Genomic DNA, 19,983 nt, shown 5'->3' with positions numbered 1-19,983 from the left:
GATAGGTTGAATATAATTTTATCATTTATTGCAGTGGCAATAAATCAGCTTGTAATATCTTCTTATAATAATTATAAAGAACTCCTACTTAACAGAAAGTTTTGGTTGATTGAATTCCAAGTAATATAGTTTTTGATACTTTAGATCAGAATTTCTCAACCTTAGCAGTAATAACATTCTGGGCCAGGTAATTATCTCTGTGGGAATGTCCTGTGAATTGTAGGGTGTTTAGCAGTATCCCTGCCTGGACTCTTTCTACGTGATACCAGTAGCACCTTCTCAGTTATGACAATCAAAGCTGTTCCCAGACATTGTCAAATGTTTCCTAGTAGATGAGGGGGTATTATAGCATCACCTCTGGTTAAGAACTACTGCTTCAGACCATGGGAAAGATCTCTAATGGATCAAGTCATTTAGAATCCCTTTATCATCGCACATTTTTCATCCATTCACATCAACAACTTTTTTTTACTGTAGTGTTATATGTTAATTTTCAGTTGTAGTAATCTTTACCCTACCTGATTACCTTTGTAAATAAGAAAATCCTGAAGTTATACATTAGAAAATATCCCCTCATGAATGGCCTTAAGCTAAAAGACATACCTACTAATTGATATTCTCCCATAGGTGAGTGTGTTGTGGTGGGGATCATGTTCTTACAGTCTGTTCATTTTTATCTTGTGTCTGGGCTGGTTTTGGCCACAAAGAATTGGTTGGATGGTGTTTGGAGTGTGAGATGAAGGTAGTATTCTTAACACACAGAGTCAGAATGAGAGGCTATTACAGGAGTGCAAGTATCAGATCTGGATGCTTTGGCCAGAACCGCAATCCGGGAATAGGTGGTTCTTGGATACTGTTTTTATTTTAATGAATGTATTTTTCTAAGATGGTTTGAATAAATGGATTTCTGCCAACTTTTATGTAGTATGCTTGAATGATGAATAATAACTCATGTGATCACAGAGTAAATTTTTTCAACTGATAGTTAATAAGTTAATTTTCATTTATATTTGTGCTCCAGGTTTTTTTGAAAGTTTTGAGGTAAAACACCTTGCCATTTGTACCTATACAATTGTGAGGCATTAAAAAAATTTTTTTTAATATTTTATTTTATTTACTTATCTTTTGGCTGCATTGGGTCTTTGTTGCTGGGGCTTTTCTCTAGTTGCAGTGAGTGGGGGTTACTCTTCCTTGCAGTGCGCGGGCTTCTCATTGCGGTGGCTTCTCTTGTTGTGGAACACGGGTTCTAGGTTCACGGGCTTCAGTAGTTGTGGCACGCGGGCTCAGTAGTTGTGGTTCACTGGCTCTAGAGTGCAGGCTCAGTAGTTGTGGTGCATGGGCTTAGTTGCTCTGTGGCATGTGGGTTCTTCCTGGACCAGGGATTGAATTCATGTCCCTGCATTGGGAGACGTATTCTTAACCACTGCGCCACCAGGGAAGTCCCGAGGCATTTATTTTAAATTCTTTCTTTTTAAATTTTTATTTGAGTATAGTTGCTTTACAATGTTGTGTTAGCTTCTACTACACAGCAAAATGAATCAGCCATACATATACATGTATCCCCTCCCTTTTGGATTTCCCTCCCATTTAGAACACCACAGTGCATTAGAGTTCCCTGTGCTATACAGTATGTTTCCAACAGTTGTCTATTTTTTGTTTGTTTGTTTGTTTTGTTTTGTTTTGTTTTGCGGTACGCGGGCCTCTCACTCTTGTGGCCTCTCCCATTGCGGGGCACAGGCTCCGGACACGCAGGCTCAGCAGCCATGGCTCACAGGCCTAGCCACTCCGTGGCATGTGGGATCTTCCCGGACCGGGGCACGAACCCGTGTCCCTTGCATTGGCAGGCGGACTCTCAACCACTTCGCCACCAGGGAAGCCCAGTTGTCTATTTTATACATAGTATCAATAGTGTATATGTGTCAATCCGAATCTCCCTATTTTAAATCCTTATCATAATTTATCTGGGTAAAAAATGTCAAACATGCTATGCATATATATATAACCTATAAATAGATGTGGCTCAGAAATATTTACTTGAAATGAATAATCTGAAAATACCTTTTACTGCCACACATACCCATGGATAATTATATGCACAGACATTCACTTATTAAAAACAATTGCTGACAATTATTGAATGCTAGGTATAAAGAGCTTTATATGCATTATCTCATTTAATCTTCCCAGTTATACCCTCATACTACTCATGAGGAAACTGGAAGTTCACTGAAGTTACATAATTTATAAGGTCATAGCTAATAAGGTTCAGATACAGTTTTTAAACCCAGATAACATCTATTATCAAGTGTCTTGCTGATACAATGTAATCTCTATCTTCATTTCTTCAAGGTCTAAGTTTACACTCTTCAATCCCAATGCATATATATATAATATATATATATATTATATATATTTTTTAAGTGCTTACTGTATGCCAGACTTTGTTTTTTCTTTTCTTTACTTTTTATTTTGAAATAATTTTAGACTTAAAAAACAGTTAAAAAGCAAATATATAGTATTCACCTATATTTTTTACCCAGCTTTCCCTAATGTTATTAATTTATATAACCATAGTACAATTATAAAAATTTAAAAATCATAAAATTTACATTGGTACAATACTATTAACAATAAACTACATATCTTTTATGAATTTTACCAGTTTTTCCATTAATGTCCTTCTTCTGTTCCAAAATCCAATCTGATCCCACATTATTTAGTTGTTGTATCTCCTTAGTCTTCAACCTCTGGAAGTTCCTCAGTCTTTCCTTTTCTTTCATGACCTTGATACTTGATGAATACTAGTCAATTATTTTGTATATGGTCTTTCAGTTTGGGTTTGTCTGATGTTTTCTCATGATTCAACGGAGGTTATATGTTATTGGGAAGAATGCCAGAGGTGATATGCTCTTCTAAGCACATCAGAGGATACATGATATCAATATGTTTTATTATTGGTGATATAGTTTCTCCACTGTGGTGTTACTTTTTTGCCCTTTTTAATTAGTAAATATCTTAAAGGAGATACTTTGAGACTATGCAAATACCTTGTTTCTACTCAGACTTTCACCTAGTGCTTTTAGCATCCCTTGGTGCACATGTATTTTAAACTTTCTCCTTTGAATAGTTCTTACAATATGGCAAGCCAATGATTGTTTTGTGAATTATTCACTGTTACAAAGGCATTGCCTTCCTACCTTTTAACTTTCAAGTTGGTGGCTAGGATTCTTTCCAGAGTTAAGCTTAACAGGGAACAATAGTAAATGAAATCTGAATTCAATAATATTTAACTTAAAAAGAAAAACTTGAAAAGCCAATCCCTGTTAATGCAAACATAAAACAATCTTCATTCTAGAGTAGCAAAGGCTAGAGTGGATTTGTTAAATTTCTTTAAAATGAAAAGAAAGATATCTATAAGATGAACATGGAATAGTTGGCCAAATTTTGAGTTACTAGAACTAAGAAATACTTATTAAAACATGAGAAAAGAGCTTCCCTGGTGGCGCAGAGGTTGAGAGTCCACCTGCCAATGCAGGGGACGCGGGTTCGTGCCCCGGTCCGGGAAGATCCCACATGCTGCGGAGCGGCTGGGCCCGTGAGCCATGGCCGCTGAGCCTGTGCGTCCGGAGCCTGTGCTCCGCAACGGGAGAGGCCACAACAGTGAGAGGCCCGCGTACCGCAAAAAAAAAAAAAAAAAAAAAAAAAGAAATTAAAAAAACATGAGAAAAAAAGTTTTAACTTAAGACCAGTGTAAGAAAAAAGTACTTTATGTATGAGAGGAATACTGGCTAGAAATATATATCTAAGATTAAAATAGTTGAAATAAAAGAATATATGAATAATGTATATAATAAAACTTCTAAGGAAAATGGCTGCATAAGCATGTTTTTTAAAAAAGAGGTAAACTTTCCCCATGTAAATGAACATCAAGAACAACAAGAATAAATGAGAAAACTGCACTTTTACTGAAACTGAAAAAGGCTCCCAACCTCATACTACTAGCTCTAGTTCTACTCTTTTGTACTGCCAGGTTTCAATTTTATTTTACCTTTAAACAGTGTTATAATAAAGGAACTATTGGTGCTTTATTTCTATAGAATAGAGTCTTAAAAGTAGATTGGTAGATCCAAGTACATGTATATTTTTTATTTTAATAAATATTTCCAGGAAGAGTAATCTCCAGTGAGCAAATGTAGAGACTTCTCATTATGCCTTCTGGGTATTCCTTGTTTTAGTCTTGGGTGAAGTTATATCAACAGAAAGAAATATACCTAGAGCTCATAACCTATTGTCCTATAAAAAGCAATGACTTTCATCGAGCTTTTATATGCCAGGTACTCAGCTAAAGTGCTTATCTATATTATGTCCCAAATTACTTTTGCTGTGGAGTACAAAGGCAAATTTTTTTTTAAAAACCCTTTCATTGTTAAAAAAAATAATACATTTACCAACTTCCAGTTACAAAATAAATGAGTCACAAGAATGAAATGTACAGCATGGGGAATATAGTCAATAATATTGTAATATCTTTGTACGGTGACAGATGGTAACTGACTTATCATGGTGATCATTTTGTAATGTATAGAAATACTGAATCACTATGTCATGCACCTAGAATTCACAGTGTTGTAGGTCAATTTTACATCAATTAAAAAAAATTTTAATTAACAAAATGAAAACTAAAATCATTGAGAAGCCCCCAAAATACATTTAAATAGTATATTTTAGAAATCTTTGAGACAGCAAGCTCTAAATTTTTTAAAACAGCCTTTTCCTGTAAACTCGATCTATGTTTTGGGTTTTTTTTTTTTTTGTAAATATATGTGTTTTGTACTTAGTGAAATGAGACTTGTTGGTGAAGATAGTTTGTAGAGGAAGTTGTCAGCCATGGACCTTGCTGTCAGACAGCCATGTGTCTCAAAGCTTATTAGTAACTGTTTGATGACCCAAAATCTGCCTTTTAAGCATTAGTTCCATGTGGCCATCAGTACCAACTATGCTTCTCCATGTTGAATGCTGATAAAGAGAAAGAAAAATTCTTTAAGATTATGGGCATACTCGTTATAGCAGTTCATTATCTTTGGAGGTGATTGACAGCAATGTCAGAATATGAAGAGAAGTTTTTGAATTGTATGTGATTGGAAAACTCATTGAAACTGCCCTATTAATGATGCTTCTGTGTCAACCTGAGATTACCTTTTCCATATGTATCTGTTAGAAAAATCATCTACATACCATATGGATTCTCAATTATTTAAACATTAATCTTGCATTATTTTAATTGACCAATATTTTACTTTATTTTTTAAAATTTATTTTATTGAAGTATAGTTGATTTGCAATGTTGTATTAATTTCTGCTATACAGCAAAGTGATTCCGTTATACATGTATATATATTCTTTTTCATATTCTTTTCCATTGTTGTTTATTACAGGATATTGAATATAGTTCTCTGTGCTATACAGTAGGACCTTGTTGTTTATCCATTATATGTGTAATAGTTTGCATCTCCTAATCACAAACTCCCAACTCATCCCTCCCACTCCCCCACGCCCTGCAACCACAAGTCTGTTCTTTATCTCTGTCTGTTTCTGTTTCATAGATAAGTTCATGTGTGTCATATCTTGGATTCTACATATAAGGGATATCATATGGTATTTACCTTTCTCTTTCTGACTTACTTCACTTAGTATAATAAACTCTAGGTCCATCCATGTTGCTGCAAATGCCATTATTTCATTCTTTTTTATGGCTGAGTAATATTCCATTGTATATGTATACCACATCTTCTTTATCCATTCATCTGTCGATAGACATTTAGGTTGTTTCCATGTCTTGGCTATTGTAAATAGTGCTTCTATGAATGTAGGGGTGCATGTATCATTTTGAATTATAGTTTTGTCCAGATATATGCCCAGGAGTGGGATTGCTGGATCATATGGTAGTTCTATTTTTAGTTTTCTAAGGAACCTTCATACTGTTTTCCATAGTGGCTGCACCAATTTACATTCCCACCAACAGTGTAGGAGGGTTCCCTTTTATCCACACCCTCTCCAGCATTTGTTATTTGTAGACTTTTTAATGATGGCCATTCTGACTGGCATGAGGTAGTACCTCACTGTAGTTTTTATATATATTTCTCTAATAATTAACAATGATGAGCATCTTTTCATGTGTTAATTGGCCAATATTTTTAAACGAAATGGAATTATTTTTCTTAGAAAACGTATAGTAATTATGTGAATTGGCTATAGAATTGCATGCAAAAATCTTTTTGTGATTAGATTATTTGAATGATGAAAGTTTACTTGTGGTTGATCATAAGTTCATTTATGGGTGAGTAGTGTATTTTTTTGTCTCTTCCTCTATATATGTGTACTCCTTAAAGCAACTGTGAGCTTTACAATTTCCTTGCTTAATTGTGGTATTAGTGTATGTAGAATATTAAAATGACCATAACCGGGCCTCCCTGGTGGCGCAGTGGTTGAGAGTCCGCCTGCCGATGCAGGGGATACGGGTTCATGCCCCGGTCTGGGAGGATCCCATATGCCGCGGAGCGGCTGGGCCCGTGAGCCATGGCTGCTGAGCCTGCGCATCTGGAGACTGTGCTCCGCAACGGGAGAGGCCACAACAGTGAGAGGCCCGTGTACCACAAAAAAAATTAAAAAAAATAAAATGACCATAACCTATTCTAGATTTTAAAAATTTGAGATATAATTGACATATAACATTATACTAGTTTCAGGTGTACAACATAATGATTCGATATTTGTATGTATTATGAAATGAACACCACAAAAAGTTAATATCCATCACTACACATTTACAACTTGTTTTCCTTGTGATGAAAACTTTTAAGATCTACTCTCTTAGCAACTTTCAAATGTACAATAAAGTATTATTAACAATAGTCACCATGTGGCGCATTACATCCTATGACTTACTTGTTTTATAATTGGAAGTTGACTCCTTCATCCATTTCCATTCTAGATTTTTAATATCAACATAAACTATTACAATAAGACCAATGTAAGATTGTACCCAAAATAGCTAAGCAAATTAATACAGATGCTTAAAAGTGGTTAAGTCATTATAAATGGATCATACTAAAGCCATTTTGAGACCATAGTTCAGACTAGACTCTAGTATAAACTCTAAAATGTACTTGTCTTTTTTGGGCGGGACTCACTGTATTGGGGATTACCAGGTCAGATTCATGGACGTTTAAGACCTACAACTATATTGCTATCTGGATTTAGAAGACAGGATTACAGTTCACTCAAATGTGGTAGTATCTTCTTGATTCATTAAGATAATATGGGTATTATGATGTAAGTGAATAGATCATGAGGTGATTTAAGAAGAATAAGAAGTTAATATGCTAATTTTCCTAAAGTTATGGCAACATACAGTTGTATGAAGTTACTGTATTCAAATGACTATTATTATTTTTTTATATAAGAATATTCTGCAAGTCTATTAGAAGAAGATTTGGTATACTTAACATTAAAATTATTTCATAAACTGGTATTTTAAATTATATTATTTTTATTTATTTCATATTTTATCTCTCTGAAGAACATGTATTTCTAAACTTATTTCATATTTTAAAAAAGTATTCCTAAAAGTTTGACTTATTTTAAATATGTTTAATTCTTTTGCTTAATTCTACTATTTAATACTGTAAGTTAACATTTGTCTCCCTCCCATAGATATGGAGTCTGGAGAGCGGTTACCATCCTCAACAGCCTCCTCTGCTACACCGACTTCATCTTCTATACCTTCTGTGGCTTCATCAGTTTCAAAAGGCGGCCTTTCCACTGGAGCTGCTTCACTTAGCTCTACAATCAACCCATGTGGTGAGTACCCTTTATTAACTCAATTTTAGAATGCCATCCTTTTACTAATTTGCATTCATAGTGTTTTATTGAACTCTGAATAAAATGTTCTCATTATTTCTGTTGATCTGTTGAACAATGGCTAGGTTAAACATTTAGTCTCTGCTTTTTCTGTATTTTATCAGAACACTGGAGTAGCACTGCTTATTCCATGTTTTCTATGATTTTTAGAAGCTTTGAGAGTTTCATTTTAATATCTTCCTTTGACCATTTTAATTAATAAATTAATACATGCAAACTCTTTTAAAACAATAGGCCCATGAGGGAGTGAAGAAATATAAAGGAATCCTTGATGATAAGGTCCCAATGCCATGGACCATTTGCCCTAAATTTGCTTCCAGTTATCAAACTGGCCTTCACCAAACCCCAGCTATCCTAGTTCACAAGATGTATACTAAGGCATATCATTTACCTGATGGAAAATATTTTTAAAGTTTTAAATATTTTGAAAAATATTTTAAGATATTTGACAAATTTTTCTTAAACATGAATGAAGTTTATACTGCTAAAAAGGGAACTTTATTTCAGTAGTGAAAATATCCTCAGTTTTAGTTTTATGTGGAAGGTATTTTTATTTACCCCTCAAAATCACTTTTTGCCCAACCACATGTTTGGATATTTGGTAGAATACATTCTTTTTTTTAACCTAAACTTGATTAACTTATTCCTTTATCACTAGGAAGATTTTTAATCTTAAATATATTTTATCTTATAGATTATTTCATATGTATAAACATTAACATTAAACATTAAATTAAATAACATTAAAATGATATTTTACTTTTTCAAAATTAGATTTATAATTTTGGGTAAATGAAATACATAAATATGGAATGTTTGCTGACAAAATACCCTAGCAAATTGTCAAATATATATTTATTGAATTATTCTGATTTTTTTCCAATCAATGGAATGACAAGGATTTCATTTTGTCATTTTATCAGAGTAATTTTCTAACATTTTCTTAGTGATTATAAAATAACTAAAATAAAATACCATTACATTTTTAAAATTAAATAAATAAAATTCCTGTTCTCCCGCACCTTGTACAATCTTGGTTAAGATATTCATTTAACAACTTCATCCACATTTCCCTTGTGTATAAAATGATGGCTATATATAAAATGATGAATGCCTTTGATGATATGCTGTGTTCAAAAATAGTGATACCATGGTTGGCATTTTACCTTAAGTTTCTTTGTCTAAATGATTGCACACAGCTGTACTTTTGTAATTATTCTTTCATGCTTTTTATAACTCTTCTCCTTTCATTTGTGTCAGCTCCTTTCATTGTATTCCTCCCATCTGCTGTCTTACTTTGTATTTACTTGTGAATTTGTATTTAAAATATATAATATTTCTAGGGAAATGTCGTTTTTTTTAATGTTGAAGCTTTCAGTCCTTGAGTACAGAGCCTTGAGTTTTCTGGACCCTTTGCTACCACCTATTTCTCACTTAGTTTTCTGAATTAGTGACATTTGAATTGCTTATGATTCTGAGTAGTCACCTGTTGGGTGCTATTTTTTGTTAGTGGTAGTTGAGAGTTTCAGAAGGGTGGGGTATGCTTAGTTGATGAATAACATCAGAAATTTCCTTATGTAGAAAGGAATTAGTTTTCATCATTTATTTGCAAGTAAAATAGGTTTATGAGTTTTTATGTGGCGATACTTAAATTGAATGAAACTATAGTTTATTTCAATGTTTATTCCAAAATATATCACTTATTAACACATTATACCTTTAGTACCTACAGCATGAGTTTTTTTCACTTTCTAAGAAAATTATTTTTTGTTTTTAACATTCGCAGTGTTGTGGTTTATGTTTAAAGTAGAGCCTTACAATGCATGGAGAATGCTCAGTTGTCCTGCATAATTCAGTTTATCATATTTTCCTGTCTTCTCTTATTTGCTTCATTGTTTTTGGCCTAGTCGTTGTCTGTAATTTCCTCCTTTTAAAAGTAAAATTATAGAGTGATAATGCGCCTAACCTCTTTATTTTAAACAGTTTGAATCTCCTCAATGTTTTTGATGTATAGAAACAACAAAAAAGAATTTTCATCTGTAAAATGTCAAAACCTCACCAGTTCTTTAATGGTTCCTTTGAGGACATTCTTTTGTTTTAAACAGTTATTTTAATTGGCCTTTCTCTGTCGTCTTCATTAATGATATTTCTGTAGGAATTCTTCTGAGTTACAAAGGATTTAATTCAAGCCTACTTTTGAACTTTGAATGATCAACTAATTTCTTTTGAATCAACACCTTGTCAGGGTCTGGGAGTATACATATCTACTGTTACTATTATGATGCTGGTAGAAGATGTGAGACTCCTAGGTCAGAGATTTTATTACTATAGCATAGCAAATAGCATAAACATCATGTTGGCATTGGCTCCCCATGTCTCCCAAGTCCCACAGGGGCAACACGGAGGGGCCCAGTTGAATCTTATATAGTGGGGGTTGTGTCACGGCTTAGGCAACCTACTGCTTTTATAGTAAATGAAAGCAAAGCCACTCTTTGTCTGGAAGGAAATGTCACCTCATCCATCAAGGTTGCTGACTGCAATCCTGAGAAATGGCCCAATTTTAAAGAGTGGTCAAGACCTTGCATTCTTGGCATACCCAGCAACAACATGCAGGGACCTTGGAGGACTGTCTCTCACAGCACACCTTTAATTTTATTACAGTAACTTGGATAGAAAATAACACTGCAATAAAGATTGATTAATCTAAGGCTCTCTGCATATAGTGGGTCTTGTCGGTCCTGGAAGAGTTATATTTCTTTTCCCTTTAAAGTATGATTTTTAAAAAATAACAACTTGCCTACTTCTAAATAATTTTGGACAGCTTTCAATAAATATATTGGTACAATAAACAAAACAATTAACTAAAATATTAAAAGATAGGCTCTAAAAAGTATAAAAGTGTTAGCCAAGGAAAGCCACAGATATTGAACAAAAAACTTAACTAATTAGCTGTTAAGAATAAAAAGAAAACATAGTGGGCTACATGGCTCACATACTAGTGCTAGTGAACATATCAGTTCCTCAGAGAAAAATGAACGTTTTCCTGGCTCTGAATGGTTTGGGGAATATACCACCAGAACCTTCGTATAAAAGGCCACATGATACACAATATCCTATATGCCAATTTCATAAGTATTCAGACACTATTTCACATAATATCTCTGAGTGAAAGCTGAAAGAATAGTATTTCATCATAGTTCCAAAATTAAACTTTACAGAGTGGATTTGTTCGAGATTTGTGGTCATTTGACCTAATACAAACAAAGCATAGAACTTTGAGAAATTTCAATGATAGTTAAACTGTGCCATAGACCAGTGGTTTTCAATCCATTTTTGAGGTAGAACCCTTCAAACAAAACTTGTAAAATGCTGAATGTATGAAACAGAGAAACTGTTTAAAACTTCTCTCATTAAAGCTGGGGTATGCCTACTTTTCTTTTAAAGTTAGAGACTGAATTACACATGTATCTTAATTGCAGGCCTACCTCTGTAGAACTGTGCCAAATCATGGTATATTGAGGAAATCACAAATTGATCAGTCAGGCCTCAACTTAGGGTATGTGTCAGTTACAACAATGATTAACTATGAATAGGAACACATGGCAAATACATGTACCAGTCCATAGATCCGCAGTTCTGTGGTGGGTGATGCCATCACAGACCTGGGCTCCTAATTTTATATCCTGTCTTCTGAGGTATGGGGCTTTCATGCTCATGTGTCTTATCTCATGACTTTTATATGGGATTTCTTTACTAATTTTACTACTTTTCATATATTTTTTCACTCTGTTCCTTATTTATTTATTTATTTATTTTAAATAAATTTATTTATTTATTTTATTTTTGACTGTGTTGGGTCTTCGTTTCTGTGTGAGGGCTTTCTCTAGTTGTGGCAAGCAGGGGCCACTCTTCATTGCGGTGCGTGGGCCTCTCACTGTCGCGGCCTCTCTTATTGCAGAGCACAGGCTCCATACGCACAGGCTCAGTAGTTGTGGCTCACGGGCCCATTTGCTCCGCAGCATGTGGGATCTTCCCAGACCAGGGCTCGAACCCGCGTCCCCTGCATTGGCAGGCAGATTCTCAACCACTGGGCCACCAGCGAAGCCCATCTCATGGCTTTTAGAAGGCTGATCCACCTACAGCCCTGTTTTCCAGGAAGGAAGAAGGTGGAGTAGAAGAGGGCAAAATTTGTATGCCAGCTTACTTTGACCCCTTTTAAAGAGCTTTCCCAGAAACCCCATCCAGAGATTTCCACTTAGTATCTCTTTTGTCGGAACTATATGAATGGTAATCTCAGCTTCAAGGAAGGCCAGGAAAATTAGTTTTTAGCTGAGCATATTGCCATCCTGAAGAAAATAGAGGTTATTAGTTAGGAATAAGGAGAGAATGGATAGCCAGTATCTGCTATGGCTAAATTGGAACAGAGGGACAGGAGATCAAGCTGGGGAGTAGGTTAAGGTCAGATCATTTAGAACTTCATGCACCATGTTTAAGAGTTTAGGCAGAATGATGTATTGATTAAAAGCAAGGACTTTGCAATTGAAAGGCGCTGAAATTGAATCTTGGCTTGTCCACTTATTAGCTATGTGAATTTGGGTACATTACCCCTTTCTGAACTTCTGTACCTCATCTATAAAATAAATATGATACCCATTTTATAACAATAAATGAGATAATGCCTGACATAGGTGCCTAGCAAATTGTAACCTTTATTTTTATTCATACTTGATCAAGTGGAAGGATTTTAATGATTTGAAAATGCTAGCATGCTAGCAGCATGTAGAGCGTCAGTTTGCAATGAGGATGGGACTAGAGGCAAAGAAGACCATTAGAAGGTACTTAAATTTATCTGGGTGAGAAATGATAAGGGCCAAAATTAAGGAGTTATTGGAGATGGAGAAAGAAACAAGGTTCCAGAGATATTTTGGGAGTAGATTCTTATGGGATATAATGACTAGATTTGGGCAAAGGGATGTTGAGAGAGAGATTGAGAGAGAAGCCCTGACATGACTTGGATAACTGGGAGAAGGGTGATGTAATGAGAAATGTGGAGGAAGAATACATTTTAAAGTGTAAAAGGGTCATTTATCTTTTTTGCATGTTGCATTTGAATGGACTGTACATCCATGTAAATACTCTTGGTAAATATTAGAGTTGTTTCCAACTTTTGCCAATTTCAATGTTATGACCATCATTATACATGAATCCTGATGCATATGCATACGTTTTTGAAGATGTCTTCAACTTTACCAGTAGTACCAATTTATTTTCTCATCAGCTGTGTATTATAATTCCTGATGCTTATCATTCATGTTGACACTTGTCATTGCCAGACTTTTTGATTTTTGTCGATGAATATGAAGTGTTCATTAAGGTGCCTTTTAATAAGTTTATAGCTTTTTGGGTTTTCCTCTCTTTTGAAGTGATTGTTTAGGGCTTTGGTGCATATTTCTATTGGGTTGTCCATCTTTTTTTTATAGATTTGTGAGTTCTGTTTATATTTTGGATGCTGGTCCTTCTTTCAGTTATCTTTGTGGGAGATAGCTTTTCCCATATGGTGTGTCTTTTTTTATTCTACATTGTCTTTTGATGAAAAGAACTTCCAATTTTAATGTCGGCAGATTTACCAGTATTTTTATTTATGGTTATGCTTTTTGTCGAAGAAATTGTCCTCCACCTCCAAGGTTATGCATATATATTTTTGAGATTTCACTTATCTCTCATTTAATATTACTTTGAAAAGTATATGGTTATCAGATACCAGGCCAGTTGTGATAGACTGAATTGCCTTTTTGGTTTTGGAACTATCACCAGTTGAGATTGTTGTTTGATGTATCAGTGAGTTCAGCTTGAGATAACATAAACCACTGATGCTATTTTAAGCAGAAAGATTTAATACAAGGAATCAGGTACTTATAAAATTATTGAGGAGCTGACCCCTGACCCCTATGAGTGATTTCAGAGCATTACTGTTGAATTGACCTGCTTAAGGAAATTACCTCTAGTTCAGTCAGGACACCATTGTTCTAACTGATGGCTCCATGGATCATACCACCTCAGCTGCAACCCAGTGATCAAGAACCACTGACATAACAGGCTCCAGGGCTGTTCTGTGCTGCCTGCTAGATCTGCACCGGCAAAAAGCATACCTCATGTACTGCCAATCTAACAGCTTAACTCAGTGCCAAATACATCTGATTGGCAGAATCTAAATTATATCCAGAACCCTGGCTGCAAGAGAGACTGGTAAATTTACTTTTTAGCTGCTCAGCTTCTGCATCACAGGAAGGTACACTAAAAGGAGGTTGGGGTACATGTTCAATTATGAGCCAATTATCTATCCATTTTAGCTCATCTGGTGATAGCCCCCCTGCCATATCTCCCCACCTTTGTATTATAATAAACTCCTGATACCTATACATGAACTTTATTCCAACTTCAGTGGTTCTTTTCTTCTGAAAAAAAATAGTATTTCATTAATACATCTAGTAGCTCATGTATACTCACTACAGATCCCTTTTGATATACTATTCTATGTAATAATATAAGTTAAACCAAATAAAATAAATGCTTAACTCAAGACGATATGGCTCTTAACTGTCACAAAAGCAAATACCTATCAATTCTTTTTAAAGATTGCAAAAAACTTTTCAAGGACTCCATTCCTCCTATACAGTATCATTAATTTTTCTGTATTTATTGGATCATGTCCATTAGTATAAAAGCATGCTCATAGTATCTCCCATCTTAAAAAATAATACATACCAAAAACCCTTCCCTCTTTCACCCCAAACACTCTTCTGGCAATTACTCTGTTTTCTGCCTCACTTTATAACCAAACTTCTCAAAATACATAGTTGTATGTGCTTTCTCCTTTTCCTCGTCTTTTATGTATATCTCAGTCCACACCAGTGTCACTTTTCTGTCCTCATCTCTCTCAACCTCTCGGAAGAATTGACACAATTGACCAGTCCTTCCTTCTTAAAAAACCTTTTTTAGGGAAGAGTTTGTATCAAATTGGTAATATTTCTTCTCTAAAAGTTTGGTAGAATCCACTCTGAAGTCATATGGGCTTGGAAGATTGTTGTTTTTTTGTTCGTTTGTTTTAATGTTGTTGTTGAAGATAATAAATCAGGAGTTCAACTTTTCTTTGGCCGCGCCGTGTGGCTTGTGGGACTTTTTTAGTTCCCCATCCAGGGATTGAACCCGGGCCCTCGGCAGTGAGAGCATGGAGTCCTAACCACTGGACCAGGGAATTCCCAGGAGTTCAACTTTTAAAATAGAAGTATAAAACTATTCAGGTTATCTTTTTCTTTGTGAGTGAGCTTTGTTAGTGATGTCTTTCAAGGAATTTGTCCATTTCCTCTAAGTCATTGAATTTACAGGTACAGAGTTGTTCCAAATAGTACCTTATCCTGGGACTTCCCTGGTGGCACAATGGTTAAGAATCCGCCTGCCAATGCAGGGTACATGGGTTCGAGCCCTGGTCCAGGAAGATCCCACATGCTAAAGAGCAGCTAAACCTGTGCGCCCAACTACTGAGCCTGCACTGTAGAACCCGTGAGCCACACTACTGAGCCCACGTGCCACAACTACTGAAGCCCACGCGCCTAGAGCCCATGCTCCGCAACAAGAGAAGCCACCGCAATGAGAAGCCTGCGCAACACAACAAAGAGCGGCTCCTGCTCACCGCAACTAGAGAAAGCCCACACGCAGCAGCAAAGACCCAACACAGCCAAAATATTAATTAATTAATTAATTAATTTAAAAAATAGTACCTTATCCTTTGAATGTCTGTAGGATTTATAATGATATCTTCTCTTTCATTATTGATATTAATAATTTGTTCTCTTTTTTCCTTTGTGACTAGAGCTTTTATCAATTTTATTAATCTTTTTGACAAGCTAGATTTTGGTTTCATTGATTTTTTTTTTCCGATATTCTGTTTTCTGTTTCATTGATTTCTGCCCTTTATTATTTCCTTCTGTTTTTCCATGGGTGGGATTTCCTCATCTTTTCTCCTAACTTCTTGAAGAGAAAACTTAGGTCATTTATGTTAGACCTTTCTCCTTTTCTTATATATGCATTTAATGCTATGAATTTCCCTTTTAAATACAACTATAGCCCCCTCCCACAAATTTTGATAGTTTCCATTTCATTATCATTCTAGTAAAAATATTTTCTATTTTCCTTTGTGAATTCTTCTTTGACTGATGGGTTGTTTAAAAGTCAGTAATTTAACATTTAAATGTTAAATGTTTCAGTTGATGTCCATTTTAGTTTTATTGTGGTCAAAAAACATGCTAATGATATGTGCTCTGTTTTTTGGCTTCCCACTGCCACTTTTGCAGACTGGCCCCCTGTGGGTCTCCTCTGTGCCTGTGCAAGTTGTTGGGTCAGCCAACTACATGGCAGAGATGGATCTCTTTCTCTTTGTGGTTTCCTTGCTCCTAAGATTACCCCTTGATTTCCAGCTGCTCTGCCAGCTTTCGACTCTGTTCTCTGACACTTCAGGCTTTCTGCTGTCTAAGCTAATCATGGTGAAGGTATGCACTCAATTAAGGAATACATCAAATTGAACAGATCTGCTGTGTGTAGCTCTGTCTTTCTGTACGTTCTCTCCTGGCTGTTTTGTGGTGCCCCATGCACAGTGTACTTTTAGCTAGGAACTTGGAAAGTTTAATCTCTGAATTTGAGTCTCCTTCTTTCTGCGGTTTGATCACTGCCAAGATTTCCCCTTTAAATTTCCTGATTTCCTGATGTTTTCTTAGCCCTGGAGTCTGACCTCTGGCACCTTTAGTTGATAAGCCTGCTGTTTCATCTCTCACTGTTTTCTGGAGTTATAGCTGTGAGGTTTAGACAGCAGTATCAGACCAGAAAGCCACAAAGTCACACTTCTCACCCCTTCTTGTTACCATTTTTTCCGGATTAAACTTTCCCCTGGCTTTTCTCTGCTTTTGGATGCTTTCCAGTATCTTTAGTTTTGTTGTTGTTGTTTTTTGATATTTATTTATTTATTTGGCTACACCAGGTCTTAGTTGTGGCATTTGGGATCTTTTAGTTGCTGCCTGTGGGCTCTTAGTTGTGGCGTGTGGGATCTAGTTCCCTGACCAGGGATTGGACCCCTGGGGCCCCTGCTTTGAGGGTGCAGAGTCTTAACCACTGGACCACCAGGAAGTCCCTTGTTGTTGTTTTATTTTTTATTTATTTATTTTTTTTTGCGGTATGTGGGCCTCTCACTGTTGTGGCCTCTCCCGTTGCGGAGCACAGGCTCCGGACACGCAGGCTCAATGGCCATGGCTCATGGGCCAAGCCGCTCCGCGGCATGTGGGATCCTCCCAGACCGGGGCACGAACCCGTGTCCCCTGCATCGGCAGGCAGACTCTCAACCACTGCGCCACCAGGGAAGCCCCCTTGTTGTTGTTTTAAATCACATTTTTATAATTATTTTCTGTGGATGATTTGTGTAGCCACTTCACTACTACTCCACCATTACCTGAAGTTGTCCCCCACAAAACGAATCACTTTTTTAAAAAAAAAAATTTTCACCTGAGACTCCAGGGGTGACATGTGACACAATCTAGCCAATCCAAACATCATATTTCCCACACAACAATGGTTAAGTGATTGGTTAAGGAAGACACATGAGACTAATCAAAGGCAAAGAGATTCCGTTCTGGGATTTTTACTGGGACTGGTGAGGGAGGATACCCTTTTGTCCCACAAACCTAAAAGGAAGGGCCTATCTGAGGAAGTAGAGCCAAGAGACGAAAGAGAAATTAAGTCCCAGTAAGCTTTCAGCCAACCTTCTTTATCTGAAGTGTGCCTTTTCCAAATGCTTTTATGTTATGTGAATCAATACGTTTACCTTTCACTTAGCCATTTTGAGCTGGATGTTTTGTACTTTTCAACCTATCTGATATACCCTCCATGATGGAATCCCAACTCAGGGTCTCAACCATGTTCTCTCTTTGTCTTAGAGGAACTGCATAAGGCTGATTTTCATGCTTTGTCTCAGGTTAAGTGTCCTGAGACATTAATTAGAGAAGTCTCCTCTGTTCATAGTGTCTAGGTTATTGCTCTACTGTTACCTGTTTTTGCACCTAGTAATTTCCTCCATAGTACTCTTCACAGTTTATAATTATAGATTTGGTGTTGTTTTACTTATTTGTCCCTTCTTCTACATTTAAAAGGCAGGGACCATACGGTTTTTTTATTGATATGTATCCAGTCAGTGCCTGGCACAAAATATGTGCTCAAGAAACAATTGTTGGAGAAAGGGAGGGAAGGAGAGGTGAACTTGCAGGAATAGGACTTGCTAATTAAATGATAAATTTACTCTAATTAATAAGTTTTCTAGGCTGTATTATGCTTTGCTCTGGTAATACCAAATAACTGTGCCGATTTTAGTTGCAGATGGGCATTATAAGCCACAGGGTAAAGAATCTTAAAAGATCAGACCTTACTGATGAGGCATTGAATAAATAAACCCTGAAAATCCAAAGTTATTAATTAGAACTTTTTATTTAAAAGATGGAGCTTACATTTACAGTCAATAGACAATCGTCAAGAGAATGAGATAGGCTTATTCTTGAGGGTTTGGATATAAAGCCAAAGTTTTAGTCTCTTTGAGTATTTATATTATAGTATGAACTATTATAGCAATAATTGTTTTTTACTTGTCTATATTCTAGATATCTGTAAGTCACAAATAAAGGCCCTGGAATGTTCAACTGTCTAGCTTTTTTTGCCTTTCAATAGATTTATTTAATGAAGGGTTTGATCACAAGGCACCAGGTATTTTTGAAATATATTTTACCTAACTTTTAAATTTATTTATTTATTTATTTATTTATTTATTTATTTATGGCTTCTTTGAGTCTTCGTTGCTGTGAGTGGGCTTCCTCTAGTTGTGGTGAGTGGGGGCTGCTCTTCCTTGTGGTGAGTGCTCTTCTCATGGCAGTGGCTTCTCTCATTGCAGAGCACGGGCTGTAGGAGTGCGGGCTTCCATAGTTGTGGCATGCAGGTTCAGTAGTTGTGGCTCACAGGCTCTAGAGTGCAGGCTCAGTAGTTGTGGTACACGGGCTTAGTTGCTTCACGGCATGTGGGATCTTCCCGGACCAGGGCTCGAACCCGTGTCCCCTGCATTGGCAGGCGGATTCTTAACCACTGCGCCACTAGGGAAGTCCTTACCTAACTTTCATGAGTAGAACTTCAGAGTTTTAATTAGAATTTTATAGGTAAATTACTAAAGAAAGGTAATGCCTTCAAATCAATTAAGTAATCTTAAAAATGAACCTAGGGTTATGGATAAAATTGTTTCTTCCTCCCCCAAAAAATATGTTGAAGTCTTAATCCCTGGTTCCTCAGAATGTGACCTGTTTGGAAATTGGGTCCTTAAAAGAGGTAATCAAGTGAAAATGAGGTTATTAGGGTGGGCTCTAAACCAAAATGACTGGTATCCTTATTAAAATGGGAGAATTTAGACACAGAGATGTGTACAGAAAGAAGCCCATGTGAAGACATAGGAAAAATGCCTGAGGTTACCAAACGTTAGGAGAGAAGGATGGAACAGATCCTTCCTTAGTACCTTCAGAGGGAGCATGGTCTTGCCCACACCCTGCTTTCAGACTTTTGTAGCCTCCAGAACTGAGCCAATAAATTTCTGTTGTTCTAAGTCACCCAGTTTGTGGTACTTTGTTATGGCAGCCCCAGCAAATTAATATATGACTTTTATTTTAATGCACTACCATTTCTGATGATTAGCTGTACTTTGCAGGTTGTATACTAGAGGCTGATTTTGCAATGCTGTAAAAATACGCTGATAGTTTAAAGAACTAGAGAAAAGAGTTTAAACACATGTTGCAACAAGTTTATGTAGCAATGAAGGGTGTGTTTTTCAAAGTTGGTTTTAGTAATTTTTGTGCATTATGGGAAAACTAAGACTTCTTTATTGAAACATAAGTAAAATAAGATTTTAGAATTAGATTGTTTTCACTGTTATTTTTTATATTTCATTATAAAAATAAAGTACATCTATATTTGAATATAGAAATATATATA

General features: G+C 35.9%; 1 protein-coding gene across 4 annotated transcripts in view; it reads left to right on the top strand.

Moving 5' to 3' along the window:
* Positions 1–7,715: 7,715 nt before the first annotated feature.
* The window catches only part of BAZ2B (bromodomain adjacent to zinc finger domain 2B), a gene marked incomplete at both ends in the record, with an annotated part of 130,086 nt that continues 117,818 nt past the window's right edge, over positions 7,716–19,983 (top strand). For all 4 annotated transcript variants that reach the window (XM_079709954.1, XM_079709955.1, XM_079709956.1 and 1 more), the window contains one exon: positions 7,716–7,860. In XM_079709954.1, the coding sequence (XP_079566080.1) occupies positions 7,716–7,860 (145 nt within the window). The remainder of the gene's footprint in view (positions 7,861–19,983) is intronic.

This window comes from Hyperoodon ampullatus, assembly GCF_949752795.1.
Source record: "Hyperoodon ampullatus genome assembly, chromosome: 8".
NCBI lineage: Eukaryota > Metazoa > Chordata > Mammalia > Artiodactyla > Ziphiidae > Hyperoodon > Hyperoodon ampullatus.
Note: the sequence above shows the minus strand (reverse complement) of the source record. Positions and strands in the feature narration are given on the sequence as shown.